This window comes from Mytilus edulis, chromosome 8 (genome assembly GCF_963676685.1).
Source record: "Mytilus edulis chromosome 8, xbMytEdul2.2, whole genome shotgun sequence".
NCBI classification, from domain to species: domain Eukaryota; kingdom Metazoa; phylum Mollusca; class Bivalvia; order Mytilida; family Mytilidae; genus Mytilus; species Mytilus edulis.
Window position 1 is genome coordinate 76,854,623 of NC_092351.1, and position 18,772 is coordinate 76,873,394.

The window sequence follows — 18,772 nt, forward strand, 5'->3', positions numbered from 1 at the left end:
TCTCCATGTTTTATGCCTCATATAGTAAGTTGGGGGGGGGGGGGTGAAATGACACTGTAAAAAAATTTGGGTCATAAATATTAATGTAAAGTAGTGATTAGGTCCAGCTGAAAAAGGTCAAAAATTAGCACTTCGGCAGCTGTCAAAAGATTTCAAGACCCCCTTAACGGAGCACCTGAGATCACCCCTAGTTTTTGGTGGGGTTCGTGTTGTTTATTCTTTAGTTTTCTATGTTGTGTCGTGTGTACTATTGTTTTTCTGTTTGTCTTTTTTATTTTTAGCCATGGCGTTGTCAGTTTGTTTTAGATTTATGAGTTTGACTGTCCCTTTGGTATCTTTCGTCCCTCTTATAACATAAAATTGTCCATATTTTGAGTTAGAGCTGATGAAGTTTTCTATAATTTTGATATAATTTGTCCCAAAAGTAGTACAACACACTGTAAAAATATTATTGAGAAAGTGCAGGTGGGATTTTTTTAATTTTCATTTATTGTCTAAAAGAAATGCACTACGAAATAACTGTGTACTCGGACCATATTGACTGTCTATGCAACACTTTCACATTTTATTTTACTCTGAGTCATTGAATGTAGAGTATAGTAAAATAAAGTTAAACAGTTAAAGGAAGCATAGATGAAAAAAAAAATGTCAACTATATATTCTATAATTGTGTTACGGTATAAAAATAATAGAAAGTAATATTTCAATATGAATATGCATTCTATTTCTTTTAAATTTAATCTTGTTTACCCCAAAAAAAACGTAAATATAAGGAAAATTTTTAAATAATGATAAAAAAGTGGAAGTAATTGTAAGACAACAGTGAAATACGACCTAAAGCTTAGGTAATTCGTGTTAATTAACAGTGTGGTTGACACCAAAGCTGTCAAGTGAAGCCATGCACTTAATGGGTAACTTAATATTTGACATTTTATACAGTTAGCTGAACTTCCTGTTCATCGCAAATTACAATTTTGACGGTATTTCACTGATGAAATCAATCTCAAGGCTAAGAAATCCAGGTAAGTTCCCGGGTTATTCAATGACCCGGTGGATGTTCAGGAGAATCCCTCAGAATTTTAAAAATCTCGGGTCACATCCGCAAAATACGGGTCAGTTGACAGGTATGCAAGATATTTACCACCAGACGTTAAGCAACCAATAAGCAATCAGTCAATCAACTACAAGAAATGACTTAAGGATATAAAATGTGTTATACATCATTCACAAGGCGTTGAGTAATTGGTTTTATTTATTATATACCAGATTTGGTATATATTACTTGAACCTTTCATCAAAAAGGGTCGTATACACATACCTTGGCCTATCTCAAAATGTATTTTAACGGTTCCAGTTTTCTCACTTATACACAATTGCTAAGAATGGTTTATTGTTTGTAGATGTTTAGTGTCACATTCGGCACTCGAGTCTTCATTATAGTGGTTCAGTTGCTTTGTATTTGTAGAGGAAGTGGACAGCTTTGTGAATACTAATAATTTTTTTCACGAACAATTTCACTTCTAGTCTGTTAAGATTGAAACCAAACGAACCGTGCAACATGTAGCATACACTCAGTGTTGACAAGCTTGTGATCGTTGTAAATTAACTACTATTTAGTCTAAGATGCATGATTTTTTTTCTTAGTTGTTAGTGGCTTTGAACTAGTTGTAAGTAACTGCGAGTATTGTCAGATCTGTATTTAGTCATGTTAGTGTCTTTTTATTTTTGGGATGTACAAGTACCCGGCTACGTCCACTTGTATGTTTAGTATTTGTATTTTATCCATCTGATGAGTTGAGGCTTTTTCAACTGATTTTTATTGTTCGTTCTATATTGTTTTGTAACACCACTGTCCCAGGTAGGGGGAGGGTTTGGATCCCGCTAAGATGTTTAACCCCTCCACATTATGTATACATGTACCGTTTGTTTATGGGTTACATATTTGTTTTTAGTTAATTGTTTTTTACATAACTTTAGCCGTTAGTTTTTTCCGTTTAAATTGTTTTGCATGTCATGTCGGTGTCTTTTTTATAGCTGATTATGCCGTATGGGCTTGGCTCACTTTTGAACACCGTACGGTAACCTACAGTTGTTAATTTTTGTGTAATTTTTTGGTCTTTTGTAGAGAGTTGTCTCATTAGCAATTATACCTCATCTTCTTTTTATACTATGACCACTTGACCACTGCTATAATTCGGATAAAATAATGCATTTCTTCGGAAATAAAAATACACAAAGAAGGACAGAGGAACAAATCGAATAAAAAAAGGCCTTGAAAACAATTGAGCGACCAACTGTTATGTTTTTGTTCATTTTAGATTTGCATATCTGTCTGGTTTCCGAAATTGTTTAATGACTTAAGGGGGTAGACCTTGGTTCAGGGAGATAACTCTTTAAATCAGTTATGCGTTTGTAAAAGTCGAGTTTCGTCAATGAATTTTAAGCATTTACCTGAAACAGATTGGAAATAATCTATGTATCCAAGAAGCTTAGAACATATTTATGAAAATGGCTGACACAAACGTACTGATGATTTTCAGAGTTATTTCCCTTAACCTAGGTTTACCTCCTTAAGTTATACGATAAACATGTGTCATACTCCTTATAATCAATCTCAAACATTTATTTATTATTTCGGTTAATGTTTTGTCTTCTGCGGGCTTCAATATTAAGGTTAGCGTCCAACGCCCATACTGAAAAGATAAAATTGTAACGTTAAAATATATAAGAAATACAAAAAGCAGATGCAACCGAAAACAATTAGTCTAAGTGAAAACAAAATTACAAAAATCTTAGTAAATTAATTCAATTTTAAAACTAAAAAAAAAAACAGCTTTAACAGAGTTTTACATTTTTTTCAAATGTTACACTTCTGACCTATGATATGTGTTATTATGGGGAAGGTGCCTGCAAACATGATTAAACAAACTAAGTATGTTCGTGCCAAGTGTTTCAAGTAAGGGGTCTGTATTTTAGTGGTTGTCATTTCGCGGCCTTTTACATTTAAATAAATAGTGTACTTTTTATCATTGCTGGAGGCTATTAAGTCATCTATTGTTAAGTTCTATGACATTTGGTCTAAAGTGGAAAGTTGTCTCATTCAAAAATACATATCACATATTCGTAATTTAAAATCGATATTTTAAATAGTAAGTCAAGAATTATTTTTATACACTATTATGGAAATGCACATCATCCAGTTGTTATTGCTGTTTGATATAAATTTTGTTTTGTTTTGCACACATTATTAGTTTAATCCAAGGTAAACCACAAAATAAATATCAAATTGGGAAATCACGTAGTTTATAGAAAAAACAGGGTCTAATTCAGTGGATATCAACAAGTATGAATTGCGAAACTCTTACAATGTGATTAAAATTTTTAAAAGAACATTGCAATTTTCGAATATTCAGCTCAGACCTCCATAGTCAATATCTTACATGTCGGTCGTAGTAAATATCTACAGAAATTATTTTTTTAGTATAATTTTGTCCTATTCTAAAAAGAATTATACATTATGAACTTAATTCGTGAAGCAGGTCATCTGTACAAGAAAATCATTTCATTCGGTTTGTTAATTTAAACTTACCAACATGTCAATCCACAGCACTCTCCTTCCCTCATTAAATCTGGATGACACTCGTCCTTACAACCAACGATACAATCTATTTCACCTGTAATAAATATAGTAAAAACAACTCGTTATAAACCCTTTTTTGGATTCACCTACATCAAGAACGCTCAAAGCAGTATAATTGATGTAAGGATGCATAAGAACTGACAACGTTAAAGAGATACATGTAGTTATCAAATATAACCTAAAAATATAACCAAATCCATATTTATTTTCCTTACTCACTTACTCAAAATGATTTTGAGTAATCTAAAATAAAGACGGATAGGTTTTTGGAATTTTGGGTCCTCAATGCTCTTCAACTTTGTACTTGTTTGGTTTTACAACTATTTTGATCTAAGTCTTATGTAGACGAAACGCGCGTCTGTCGAATTAAATTATAATCCTGGTACCTTTGATAACTATAGGTCATTTTCTCAATTTACTGATTCCAGGGTTTCAGCTATCCTTATCATCCAGTATTTTAAAACTTTGTCATTCATAAGATACAAGGATGATTGTGATTACTTACATGGAACCGGTGTCGTTATTGGAGTTGGTGTACAACAAAACTTGTTACCACAACAACCGTTTGTATCTTTGGTTCCATCGCAGGTTTCACCTTCACCCATACATGTAGAACCATCAGGACATGTGTCTAGAAATAAGATTATCAACGATTATAAGATTTCTCACAGTAAATACTGCTGTGTGATTAAAACAAAGGATTGGTCAATCGTAATTCATATTTCATAGATGCAATGTTCGGTGACTGTTTTTATATATATTTTAATTCTATATAACTATCAAAAAGTAAACTCAATATGGAATATTTGTACAAAGTTTCAACTTGACATGACAAAAACGTTAAATTTACTTAAAGTAAATTGAATCATACTTAAAGCAAAACTTAAAGTTTCACTGTTACCAGAGAAATGGATTATCAAAATAACTTAACAAGGGGTGTATCATATGCGCTTCCATAATTATCAGACTGACTGTCTTGTTTTTCCTACATTTAAATGTAATATATTTTGCCCAGTAACACCCACTTATCTCTTCATATAAAGCTTTTAAAATACTTCGTTAAAAATCAATAACAAAAATTGAAGCAGAATCTTTATTTTCTTTCTTTTGATTTGATACCCAAAAAATACCAATGCAAATATGCAATGAAATGCAAATATAAGGTAACAGTCCGAGTAAGCCTTTTCCCGCCATATTTTGAAAATCAACTATCTCGAGCGTCGAAAATGGGTTCCATGACCTATTAATATTTTAGCTTATTTTGATCCTTATTCTTATTATAGTATCAATTCAAAATTCTTTATTTATCTAAGTTCAGATAACATTGCCAAGACAAAAAGTTAAAAAAAAAAAACAGTTCGCCTTTGAATTGGTTTACTCTGTTCACGCACTCGGTCGCGATTCTCTGCCAATTTTTGCAAATCCTTTGGTATTAAGTTTTCTCTCGTTTAAATGGATTAACGAGATTGAGCATTGGTGAACTATTGCTTTCATATTTAATGTCATGAAAATTCTATATTTTAGTTTCTATTTATTTTTGATAAATGTTGAAAGTTCGACAGACACGGAATGTATTCCGAATACATCTGTTTTGTGTATTTGTCCAGCTTCTTGTCCCTCATTTGTATTCCTGCCTTTTAATAAAAAAGTCAATCGGTATTGCTGAATAAATTCGTTACTTACCAGTACATTTGCAACATGCCTTTCCACATTTACACCTAACAGATAGTGTTTCTACCTCGCCTCCTGAGGAAGGACATGTATCCGAGTTTGAGCAGTATCCACCTCGTTTGGTACATGCAAAGTTTCGCTCGCCTGTAATTTAAAAAAAAAGTTTGGAGATAGATATGAAACATTCTACTTGTTTTCAAATCCTTATATTTGAACGGTTCGCATAGGTTATTCTTGTGAAACGCATCATTAGTATACTAGATGATCATGATAACTACCGGAAGTAAAAAGTAAAATCACAAAAATAGTGAACCTAAAGGATAATCTAATTGGAAAGTCCATAATCACATGTCAAAATCAAATAACAAAACACATGAAAAACGAATGGACAAGAACTGTCATATTCCCGACTTGGTACCGGCATTTTCAAATGTAGAAAATGGTGGATTAAACCTGGTTTTATAGCGCTAAACCTCTCACTTTGATAACAGTCTCATCAAATTCCGTTATATTTACAGTGATGAATGAACTAGGAAAAAAGGACGAATAAACAGTCCACAAATTCTTTCGTTGAAAAATTAGAAATGAACCAAACGAATCTCTACGTCATATACTTGGAATAATGTCAATCATTTTACAAAGATAACATAAAAGGTTCTATGCACTAAACAATTTTGTTGCAAACGATTTTAATTGCAGTGATGAGTTTGTGTTTTAATAAAGGAATTTGATGAAAATATATCAATCGATATTTGAAAACAAAAATCAATACAACATTATCTTTCCGATATTATTTAAATTTATCGAAAAAAAACTCGCCCGCTATTTCCTGCTTGTCTTTTTATCATTTTATAATATTTTTTACATTTAGTTTAAAATCTTATTAAATCCTTGTAAATTTATTTTCTAAAGAAAAACAGATGCCAATGTTAAATGCATAAAATATCAAGAGAGAATAATTTCCGGCCAAAATTTCAATGGATTATATCTCGAAAACAAGCACACTGACCTCTCGGGCTTTTTTCCTGCTTATTTAGTTCCTAAATTGATTAACTTTCTATAAATAACAATCTTTTGAAAAATTGTTATTTTGCAACATCCTTAAGCTTCTTATTCTCTTCAAAAAAGTACTCAACACCAATAAAAATGCAGTTTTGATCCGTTTCTCGTCAACGGAAACATCTAAAAGGAACATGAAAGTCCTACAATTTTGACTAATTTGCAAATTGATTTTATTACTATTTGAAAATCATAAATATAAACAAACAAAAACTTACCGTGAATCGTTGTTATTGCCAGAACCAAAACGATCAGAACAGTTTTAACCATGTTTGCTATCTGAGAGATAAATCAGAAGTGGCATGAAACAGCGACAATAAAAGATTTAAATCTAAATAAGTCGGTTCAATAGACAACTGCAAAAGGATGTAGTCTTATTGGATTTTTATTGTTGTAGGTTTTTGATTGGTCAATACATAATGAGCGAATTGTATGATACTGATGAGTGCGTTCACTGTCTAAGACAACGACCGCCTCCTAAAAAATCGGTGATGTTTCACTTTTATATATAAAAATTGAGACTTATATCACATGTTGAAAAACTTCTAATAGTAACATATTTATATCTTAGAATAACTGTTTACGATGATACAATTAGTTTCATCTTTAAGCAACAGATGTCAGTTCATAAAAGCAATATTAAATGTCAACCTTGCTTATTTCAAAGGTACACGTTTGGTAAATTTCCGATTTACACATAAGGCTAAATGATAAGCATGTGATTTTTGTTATTTCATACTGAAATAAAGATAATGAAGGTAAGACAATTCATAGACAATAACTGTTTAGTGTCTTTGGATATAAGCTGATTGAGGCTGAGAAACAGGTGCAATACAGGCTTAAATAAAATCATCATAGATACCAGGACTAAATTTAGTATATACGCCAGACGCGCGTTTTGTCTTCAAAAGACTCATCAGTGACGCTCGAATAAAAAAACGTTAAAAAGGCCAAATAAAATACGAAGTTGAAGAGCATTGAGAACCAAAATTCCTAAAAGTTTTGCCAAATACAGCTAAGGTAATCTATGCCAGAGGTAGGAAAGCCTTAGTATTTCAAAAAATTCAAAAATTTGTAAACAGTAAATTTATAAATATAACCATATCAATAACAATTCATGTCAGCACAAAAATTGATGACTACTGAGCGTGTGATACCCTCGGGAAAATAAATCTTCACCAGCAGTGGCATCATAGATACCAGGACTAAATTTAGTATATACGCCCCGAAAGTGATCTACCAGTCTTTTATTTTCTATGTTTTGTTTTGTGTACTATTGTTTGTCTAATAGTCTTTTCCACAAATGTTTGAATTTCCATCTGGTAACTTCCGCTCCTCTTTGGAACATCTTTCAGGGTAATATCAATCAAATTTAATAGACATTTTAAAGATTTTTTGTCTACGATAAATTTGGTGTTTTCAATAAATGCATTAGTTTGATCTTCATGCTTATCTAAAGCAGCTAAGACATATTATTTGTCTCCTATCTCCTTTCGTTTTTGTCTCCTTAAACATTCTGTGATATATGCATTTGTCTCTCAATCTATTTAACAAAACACAGCAGTATTCAAGAAATCGACACGAGGGCAATAAGACAAATGAAAAAGACTTTTTGAAGCCGATAACCACATTAAAGTATCGAGACAAAACGGCACCTCAATATTACAACATATTTTCCTGGTTTTTTTTTTTTTACAGCCTTAAGACATTCTTTGTCGTCGCTCTTAAAATAAATTCGATTCGAGATTAAACTCAATATATCATACAAGTGGAAGTTAACCGCTATAAAACTAGGTTCAATCCACCATTTTCTGCATTTGAAAATGTGTGTACCAAGTCGGGAATATGACAGTTATTATCCATTCGTTTGATATATATGTCATTTGATTTTGCCATTTGAAAAGGTACTTTCCGATTGAATTTTCCTCGGAGTTCAATATTTTTGTGATTTTACTTTTTTCATTTGTAGTTTTACAATTTGAATGTTAGTAATACGTTAATCTATTTGCAGGCATTTTGTTTCTTTTAGACAATAATAGATCAAACGATCATCATCTTCAAACACAAGATGTGCACTTTAGATCTGCGGTGCGAAAATCTTAACAGGTATGCATGTGTCTTTAGAACTTAAAGATTAAAACGAGCATCATCTTCAAACACAAGCTGTGCGCTTTAGATCTTCATTGTAAAATAATATGCATACATTAATATGAATTTTTCTTTTGCTTGAAACATGAATGTGTATATCTTCAAACAAAATCAACTACGTTGGAGATTTATTTATTTGCAATTTTTTTCTGTTATCTTTTAAGACATAATCAAAAACAAATGCATAGAATAAATAGGTACCGTAGTGCCTTGATCCCCAAATTTCCAAAGTATCGAAATGTCTTAATATCCCAATGTTTTCTGGAATGAGTGATCATCAAATGAAACTTAAAAACCGATAGTATTTATAGTTCTTATAATTATGGCGATTGTTGCATGTGGAACAAAATGTGGTGTTGTATCAATGACCAGAAATTAGCCCTATCTTGTTTAAAAGGGGTTCGTATTTCTTTGTACTGCGGCTTTTATTTTTTTAATTTTTATCAGTAACATATTTATTTTGCAACATTATCCCACGAAACATGTTTAAATTTCAACGATTCTCATTCGGACGAGAGCAGAGATAGACAATTTATATAAGCAAATCTTACTTGTTTAAGATGAGAGTTCAGTATGCAGTTCAAATCTTTATTTATCTATGTTGTGTCTTCTGTACAATTATTTGTCAGTTTGTCTTTTTATTTTTAGCCAGAGCGTTGACATTTTATTTTCAATCTATGAATTGACTGCACATGTACCTTTGGTATCATTCGTTTCTCTTTCAAGCATATTCACTTGATATATCTTATCAAAAACTTTGTAAAATCACAAAAAAACTGTACTCCGAGGAAAATTCAAATAGAAAGTACTTGGATCTAGTTTTATAGCTAGCTAAACCTCTCAGTTGTGCGACAGTCGGGTCAAATTCCATTACATTGACAACGATGCGTAAACACAACAAACAAACACACCTCATTGAAAGAGGTTTATGGTTCAAGATCTGCTAATCCTTTCAAGAGTCTCTTATTATCCCATGTCTTATTGAAGTTCGTATTGGTCTGTCTTAATTTCTATGAAGTATTGTGTAGACTATAATCGATTAACATAGAAATTATTAGATTATCGTTGATCATCTGAACGAGAATGATTTTCTCGCTTAAGCCGGTACCGCGAAAGTGATAAAAGATACATACCAAAGATAATAGTTTTAACGCTATTATACCTGTGACGTAGTTGTTAATTTCATTAGCAAAGGCACGTGTTCACTTAGTTGATAGCGATAATTTCCCATATCAAGTAAACAAATAATCACTATAAAAACAACCAAGTAATCTGATAATCTAAAACCATAAGAAGAGACTCGTGCATAGTTCATGTCAACAGCATTTGATGGTCCTTTTCAACGTTTGACTATACAGCGTGGTTCGTAAAATGAAAAAACGAACAGTTTTCAAATCTGACTTTAAAGGACTGCAATTTAACCTGTAGGAAAACCATATTTTTTGGCAGAAATGTTCATAGTTGACATCAAGGGAAACATTTGCAATCTAATTAAATCGTTTCGCCACACTTATTGTTATGGAAATAAGAAGATGTTTTGTGAGTGCCAAAGAGACAAGGCAACTCTCTATTCAGGTCACAAATTGTAAAAGTTAACCATTCTATAGGTCGAAGTACGGCCATCAACACGGAGCCTTGGCTCACACAGAACAGCAAGCTATGGAGAGCCCTAAAATGACAACTAGAATGGTGAAACCATTCAAACAGGAAAAACAACAAGTCTAATCTATATAAAAACATGAAACCAGAAACACTTATGAACCACATAAACAAGAGTGCATACGCTGATATGTCTCGCCTTCTTTACTAATCATTGATATTATTTTGATAGTCCTCAACATAAAGCTTTATCACAACTGTCACATAAACTTAACATTAACCAAGAAAACTAAAAATTGACCAATGAATCATGAAAATGAAGTCAAGGTCAGATGAATCATGCCAGGCAGACATATACAGCTTACAATTCTTTCATACAACAAATATAGCTGACCTATAGATCATAAAATACTTTTATACACCAAATACAGTTTACCTATTGCATACAGCAAAAGAAAAACACACCAAAAAACAAAAACTTAACTTTGACCATGAAAATGAGGGCAAGGTCAGATGACACTTTTCAGCTAGACAGGTACACTTTACTATTCCATGAACAAAATATAGTAGACCTATTGCATACGATATAAGAAAACTATACCAAAACACAAAAACTTAACTATAACTACTGTACCATGAAAATTAGGTCAAGGTCAGATGACAACTGCCAGTATGCCATGTACACCTAACAGTCCTTCTATACACCAAATATACTAGACATATTGCGTACAGTATTTGAGATATATATATATGTATATATATATATATGGACTTCACCACCAAAACTTAACCTTGTTCACTGATCCATGAAATGAGGATAAGGTCAAGTGAAAACTGTCTGACGGGCATGAGGACCTTGCAAGATACACATATACCAAATATAGTTATCCTATTACGTATAATAAGAGATAGTTTTACATTACAAACAATAAACTTTTTTGTAAGCAGTCAATGAACCATGAAAATAAGGTCAAGGATAAATTATGATGCAACCAGATCTTTCATGCTGAACAATTGGTGTGAGCTCGAATAAAATTATAACATTATTATAGTGTGTAATGAACTATATCGGCTGACGCTACTTAAAAGAAACAGAATGGCTAGAATACTATTTGAAAATTAAGATTTTGGGCTCTTACGTCTTTTTTTTATTGAATGAAAAACGGATATTTTAATTAATATGTTTATTTTACGTAAACATGCGTTCTTCTTGCTACAGGAAGTAAAATATGTAAATCTTAATTTTATTAAATGATAATGCTGCATATCATTAACAGTCATTTCAAATGGGTGTAATGGCAAGGAATTGTAATGCTAAGGGTGGAACATCAATGGTTTGAACCAATCCTTCAAACGTGATCAAACTTAGGTATTATTTTTTTTGTCTTTAACATTGCAATAAACGCACGAGGTTTGGCTAGCCATAAAACTGGTTTCAACCAACCATTGTATTTAAAAAAATGTCCTGTACCAAGGCAGTATTTTGGCAGTTGTTATCTTATAGTTCGTTTCTATATACATTGCATTGTCGTTTGTTTTTGTTGCACTTCAGTGTTCTGTTGTTTCGTTGTTTTCCTCTTATAGTTGATGTGTTGTCCTCGGTTTTAGTTTGTAACCCGGTTTTGTTTTCTTTCAATCGATTTCTGACTTTTGAACAGTATGGTTAAATTCCGTGTAGAACGCAACCATGAAACACAATACCCATCTAAACATAAAAGCTTAAGTTTTCTCAAACAACTCAAATACCATTACAAATATAGTTCTATCTACTCAGTTCTTGGAATATCAACTACAAACGAATTCTTTTAAACTATAATGATGATTAACATATATAAGCAAAAAAACATAAAAAGAAAAAAAAAGCATAATTAATTAAAGTCAGTCACATTTTTTATCCACTCTTCTTTGAATTTTTTTCTCAGATACATTTGTTTGTGCATACTTATTCGGGTACACTGTTGTCACGGGTCATTGGGTGCCATCTTTACTTGAATTCCCATCTATAATATAAAGAATTTGTGATGACAATAAATTAATAATGAATATCTAAAGAAAAGCAAGTGTAAACTGTTATACCACTGTCCCAGGTAAGGGGAGGGTTGGGATCCCGCTAACATGTTTAACCCCGCCACATTATGTATGTATGTGCCTGTCCCAAGTGAGGAGCCTGTAACATGTGTAATTCAGTGGTTGTCGTTTGTTTATGTATTACATATTTGTTTTTCGTTTCATTTTTTTATATAAAAAAGGCCATTAGTTTTCTCGTTTGAATTGTTTTACATTGTCTTATCGGGGCCTTTTATAGCTGACAAGGCGGTATGGGCCTTCTTTTTTTTTTATCAAATGGGCAATTCCAGTTAATTTCTGAAAGGTGGGGATGGATTTGTAGATTTTTTTTAATAGTTATCGGAAAAAAAATAATAGAAAAAACTACCTATCAGGTCATATGTCATACAGACATGAACTGATTGAAATGTTTTGTCTTTAATACATGATATTTTATTACATAAAGGTTGTTGGTTTTGAACTAGTTTCAGTAACTGCGAGTACTCTCAGATCTGTACTGTTTAGTTGACGGAATGTAAAAATTCCCTGAGATGTTCGTTTTGTGTTTTTTTGTTAGATGTTTCTATGCTTTGTATTGTTTTGGTGAGTATTTCTACATATTAGTATATTTGTTTTTACAATGTATGTTGTAAAAACACATCACTTTTAAAAATTAGGAGAGGATTTGTATAACCCCACCATTTTCTGTACGTGCCTATTCCATGTCAGGAGCCTGTAGTTCGTTGGTTGTCGTTTCTTGCTGTATAAATTAAGTCTCTGGAGGAGAGGCATCTCGTTGGCAATTGAACTGATGCTTACAAATTGACAAATCCATATAAACCAAACATAATTATTGACCATTCATTATAGCATTAATTTAATCATGAAATTAAGTTCAAGATAATATAATATCTATCAGACAGACATATACATCTTATACGAATTCAATATTATAGGTTACATAGTGTGTTAGTGACCTTATAGATATACGGTGTCCATAAAGTTACTGACCCAGTATATATCATATTAGGTCACTAACACACTATGTAACGACTTTATCATACCGACTATCTTTATTTGTCGAATTTAGACTAAAATTGTCTCATTTGCAATCATAATACATCTTCTTATTTCTTATTTACATTTAAGTGCTCAAAAGTTCAATTTTAAGAACCTTCTTCAATTGGTCTCCTCTAAAAAACTAATGTAAACAATAACTATCTATTTTCAACAACCTCGATATAACAATATTAAACAGAACTTTCATGACTTTCAAATAATCAAGCAATGCCAAAATCGTATCAAAACCGTGTATTGAAATAAGCCCAGCCTCCCTACTAACAATGACTAACCTAATATGGAATATTCACGGTCTCCACACAGACGCTTTTAACCAATCGTATTCCTTGAAATGTATAGGAGGTAAGATAAATATAGTGATCCTATTATTGCATATAGTATCCAAACAAAAAAAGTAATAAACATTAAAAACTGAATATTTTTAAATGATCCATGAAAATAAGGTTGGATGAATTCTATTTAAAAACGTTTCGATGAAACCATTATAACCAAATATATCTATCGTGTCACCTATAATAAGTGAATATTTCACAAGAAACCATAAAAATCAGATCAAAATCAATGTATATGATAGACAGACAGACAGAAACTCATAAATAAGGCATGCGGATAAAAAAATACGAAGCAACTTGGTCTTCTACCTTCTGAAATGTAATACATTGTAGTATATGTTTTTACCTAAAGTTCACTCGTCGTCGCCGTGTTGTAATCCCTATGTCACGTCTTCTGCGACGAACCATAGGCTAGACCATAAATTGCTTGATTGATTGTTGGTTGGTTTCTTAACATCCAGTGGCAAATGTTGCATGCATGTTCAGGACGAGAACAAGTTAATAATAAATACAATAGGTGCATGTAGGTCTTGTAATAATAGAGGCCATTCGGGATGATGGTCGGGAAAATTTTAACTGCGGTCGGCCATTGGAAAATGAGGTATATTGAATAGGGGCAGAAATTTTGCCTTGCAACAGGCCGACTACGGACCTTTCAAAGAGCTGTTGCGAGGGTTCTTAACGTGCAAAAAGCGTGGTACTCTGTTTACACGAGGCATCGGAATTTAACGTCCGAATTCTGACCGGACGTGGCTGCAGACTTGCTACATTCTGCTAAGCCAAACGGACACCCTACTTAGTCAAGCCTTTTACTGCCGGTCGGGAGAAGACCAAGTAATTATATTTCGTTTCCCCAGTCACCCTTTGGGAAACGATACAATAAAAAAGCGATACCCACCTAGTCCTTAAATGAATACATAGCCAGTTTTATGAGATACATATGCTGAAAATATCTTTTTAAAATATAAATATAATATATAATACATACTACATGTATATATAAAACAAGAACTATCTTTAAAAAAGATATCCGACGTATTGAGTATATGTTTAAAACTATCATTTCGATAACCAGAAGCACAAAGATACCATTTAAATAACGTTTTCTCTGTTTATGTTCAGTATTCTCGGTCCTCGTATCTTTCTGTTTACATTCGCCAAAACCCCGCGGAAATCTCACATGCGTAGGTGCGTTCTAAAAGTCATGTACGTTCGTACAACAAAGTTTACATTAACAATTATATAATTGCCCCGAATAAACAGCTGTCACGGATGCAAAGAGCTATTGGAGAAACAATTATTTTAATAAAAATATAAATCTTTGTAAGATCTAGTTCAAATATTTATAGTTTTTCACTTGCTTCCATCACGATATAATTAACGAGACGTTTTTTCAAACACAACCAAATCACCCACCATGACAGCATTTTGTCTAATCACAGAAAGGATTTTCGAGCATGCGTATTCTGTTGCCATAGTTAAGCGTCCTTGCGTTCAAAGGGCACAAACCGAAACTATACCGACTACGTCGGACTGAAATAGATCTGGTATGATTGCCAATGAGACAACTGTCCACAAGAGACCAAAATGACACAGATATTAACAATCATAGGTCACCGTATGGCCTTCAAAAATGAGCAAAGCCCATACCGCATGGTCGGCTATTAAAGGCCCCTAAATTACACAAAGTAAAAAAATTCGATCGAAAAAAAAAACTAACGGCCTTATTCATACAAAAAAGAGAATCATATATGGAAAAATAAAGTCATAAGAAATTAAAATAAAGAAAGAGATTATAAAATACTGAACCCATTAGTATATTTGACTAATTCGTTATTGGCTCGTATATTATAGATCCACATATATCGTATTTGCTTTCAATACTTGATACATACTGTCAATTTATATCGCCGCCACCGTCAATTTCTATCGCCGCCACCGTCAGCAGGTTTTGTCTTCTTTCTGAAGGAAATACATAAATATAATGATCATACAAACAAAAGAAAAATCTTCTGGAACACATGTTCAACGCAAAGATCAGTACAAAAAGCCTACACATCATAGTTTGTACTGATTTTTGCATAGCGCATGTGGTCAACCTTTTCTGTAGTTACAAATGTAGTATATATATATAGGAATGCCTATCTAATTCTGTTGAAGCGATAAAGCCAGTACATTTTGTACATGAACTAAAAATAGTCCAACCGTTTTTAAATAATATATACAGTAATTTAGATACTATAACAGATACGAACCATGATTACACAAAAAGAAGATGTGGTATGATTGCCAATGAGAAAACTCTCCACAATAGACCAAAATGACACAGACATTAATTGAAAGATCATATAGTTCGTCTTTTTTTTTCTTCCAAGCTTAATTAGTTTTAAGTTATTAAGTAAAAACAGAAGATCCAAAGCGACCTCGTGTGGAACTATTTCTTTCTAGACTTTTAAATCTTGATTTGTAAAACTTCTCGATTTGTAACTTGTGGGTTTGGCAGCGGTTATATCTGCACTGTCACGATCTAAAAAATGTTTCACAAATTAGAAGATGTAGAAATCCATGTAACGAACGAAGAAAATATGAAAACAAATTTAGAAGTTACATTTCACAAATCAAGAGATCATGTATAAATTCGTGTAATGGATGGAAAAAGCACATGTTACATATTAAGAAATTGCATCTTACAAATAAAGAAATTGCATCTTACAATTAAAGAAATTACATTTCCCTTATTAAGAATAAGATAATTATGGCGAATATTCCCTTACATATTTATGAAGTTAGTTAACACTGCCGCCCCTGCCGCCGGATCAATATCCCTATGTCGAGCTTTCTGCGACAAAACTTTTTTAAGTTGCAGTATTGCCACAAGTATTTCATAATATATTTTTAATAATATATACACATGTTACATGTATGCAGCACATCCGGGACAAAATGTGTTAACACTAAAACTTTTAATATTCTTCTATGTAAATAAGTCCAATTTGTTTTAAACTTAGAATTTACCTGCTTGACAAGAAACCAAGCAAGATATCGTTCTCTTGTATATTCTTTGGAGAGTATTTAACTTCCGGCATAGCTGGAACCTTCTTTGTCTCCATTTTGTCTAGGTCACTTCGCAGACTGTTAAGCTTTGGAAGCAGTTCCACCTCGGACATGTTAGCTGTTTCTCTAATTGCTTTCTGGATTTTGTTAACTTTACTTAAAGTTTCCTTTAATTCAGTGTTGGATGCTGAAAAGTTCTGAAGATTCTTTTCTTCTTGTGTCCTCAATGTTTTAATCAGTTCTTTTGCTTTTCGATCAATCAAAAGTTTCTTGTTGTTGGCATCCTCTGTAATTGACTGGATAACAGTTTTAACGTCTGACCGATATCCTCTGGTTCCCTGTTCAAGCTGCTGTATGTCGTTGCCTAGAGTTTTAACCTTTAAGTAAACGGATTTAATGAGTTGTTCCTTGAAATTCCCAACCGATTCCTTCATATCAGACATGTTATGTTTATTGTGCTTTTTCACAGCACATACTTGACACACAGCCATGTTGCAATCTGTACAGTAGAATATAAAACGTTCATCATGCTCTGAACAGAACGATTTATCTTCCAGATTAAGATTTGATGCACCCACAAATGAGTGGGTTTTACTTATCTTTGTGCGCAAATGTGAAGTTTTACAACCATCACAAAATAATTGGTCACATTGTTGACAGAAATGTCTACCAGGACTACTAACACAAATCTCACACGACTTAGACGCAGCCTGTGCCATTTTACTGTCCGTTATTATAAACACGGGAACGTGAATAAAGGGGAAAGTAAGCAATCGTAGTATGCCAGCTAGGATATAGATCTCATTCGAACCTCTTTGAATTTTCCATAGCTTTAAATGATTAAATGCAAGAGGTGAAATTAAAATTAGCATTGTTTCAATAAATTTTTCCTTTTTTTATTCTATTTTTAAAAAGAGTTTGGGTGGCAGATTATCTGCATTAAACGCGCAATATTTCATTTCATACAAGTGTCACTAGCAGTCGGTCGGTGTGTTTGAACTGTTGTTTTAGATTTTGTTTATTTAATATTTGCGTTTGTCTGTGTTATTATTTCATTTTTTTGTCTGCATCATCAGATTAACTGGTCTATACTCGTGCTGCGTTCATTTTGATATAACATGAACCGTGTGATATTGGCATATATTATTAAGCCGAATTTATATTTATGCAAAAAAAGTTTACATTTCGTTACTTATACATCTTCGGATTTCAAATGTTTGGCATTGAGCGTTCCTGATGAAGGTAAATCCAGAAAAGCGCTTCGGACGCAAGAAATTATTAAACGTGTTGTTTTCAATTTTTTGCAGAGATGTAAAAAAAAAAACCACACAAGAAATCTACCTACTACATTGTGAACTTAATATGTACACGTACAAATGTATGTGTCTGTCCCAAGTCAGGGGCCTGTTATTCAGTGGTTATCGTTTGTATATGTGTTACATATTTGTTTTTCGTTCATTTTTTGTACATAAATAAGTCCGTTTGTTTTCTCGTTTGAATTGTTTTACATTGCCATTTTGGGGGCTTTTATAGCTGACTATGCGGTATGTGTTTTGTTCATTGTTAAAGGCAGTACGGTGACCTATAGTTAATTTCTGTGTCATTTTGGTCTCTTGTGGAGAGTTGTCTCATTGTCAATCATACTACATCTTCTTTTTTATATTAATATGAAAAGAGCTATTTCCAATTACTTTGGCTTCTAGAAGACTACTAATATTAATATTAATTTATTTGGCCGAAAACATAAATCTTTACATACATGTTTTTAAATTAATATAAAGAACAATTACCAATACATATACAAATACTAATACTTATTCAGTTAATCTGGAATAATACACATAATGGCTGGCCACAAAAATTAAATATCCGCGCATAAGTTACTGATGCAAAAATTAAATAAAATGAATAAAATGGAAATTTTAAAACAATATAAAAAGGGGAGGGTGGGAAAATTTGTTCGAACTGATTCCTCTAAAGAATTATAATGTAATGACTAGGAAAAGAAGTTCACTTTTAAACTAAAAGTGGAGTGAACAGTTAAGCGAGAATATCAAATGATCGGCCAAAGGGGGGTAACTATAACATATTTCGTATCGTCCTTCAATTCGCCTTATTTTATGTTAAATGCATTAAAATTTCA

General features: G+C 32.4%; 2 protein-coding genes across 3 annotated transcripts; both read right to left on the bottom strand.

The window, feature by feature from the left end:
* Nucleotides 1–2,353: 2,353 nt before the first annotated feature.
* On the bottom strand, nt 2,354–6,734 carry LOC139486312 (keratin-associated protein 5-1-like). Its single transcript, XM_071271162.1, has 5 exons — nt 6,589–6,734; nt 5,324–5,455; nt 4,146–4,271; nt 3,590–3,674; nt 2,354–2,693 (listed from the first exon to the last, which is right to left on the bottom strand). The coding sequence occupies exons 1-5, from the start codon at nt 6,638–6,640 to the stop codon at nt 2,675–2,677; spliced, it is 414 nt and encodes a 137-aa protein (XP_071127263.1). The 5' UTR covers nt 6,641–6,734; the 3' UTR covers nt 2,354–2,674.
* A 5,183-nt stretch (nt 6,735–11,917) lies between these two features.
* On the bottom strand, nt 11,918–17,392 carry LOC139486313 (nuclear factor 7, ovary-like). Of its 2 annotated transcripts, none has more exons than XM_071271164.1 (3): nt 16,591–17,392; nt 15,493–15,537; nt 11,918–12,117 (listed from the first exon to the last, which is right to left on the bottom strand). In XM_071271164.1, the coding sequence occupies exons 1-2, from the start codon at nt 17,346–17,348 to the stop codon at nt 15,495–15,497; spliced, it is 801 nt and encodes a 266-aa protein (XP_071127265.1). In that variant the 5' UTR covers nt 17,349–17,392; the 3' UTR covers nt 11,918–12,117; nt 15,493–15,494. The 2 variants fall into 2 exon arrangements, with proteins under 2 accessions (XP_071127265.1, XP_071127264.1); XM_071271163.1 differs by having other exon boundaries at nt 15,471–15,537; nt 16,591–17,391.
* Between the last annotated feature and the right edge of the window lie 1,380 nt (nt 17,393–18,772).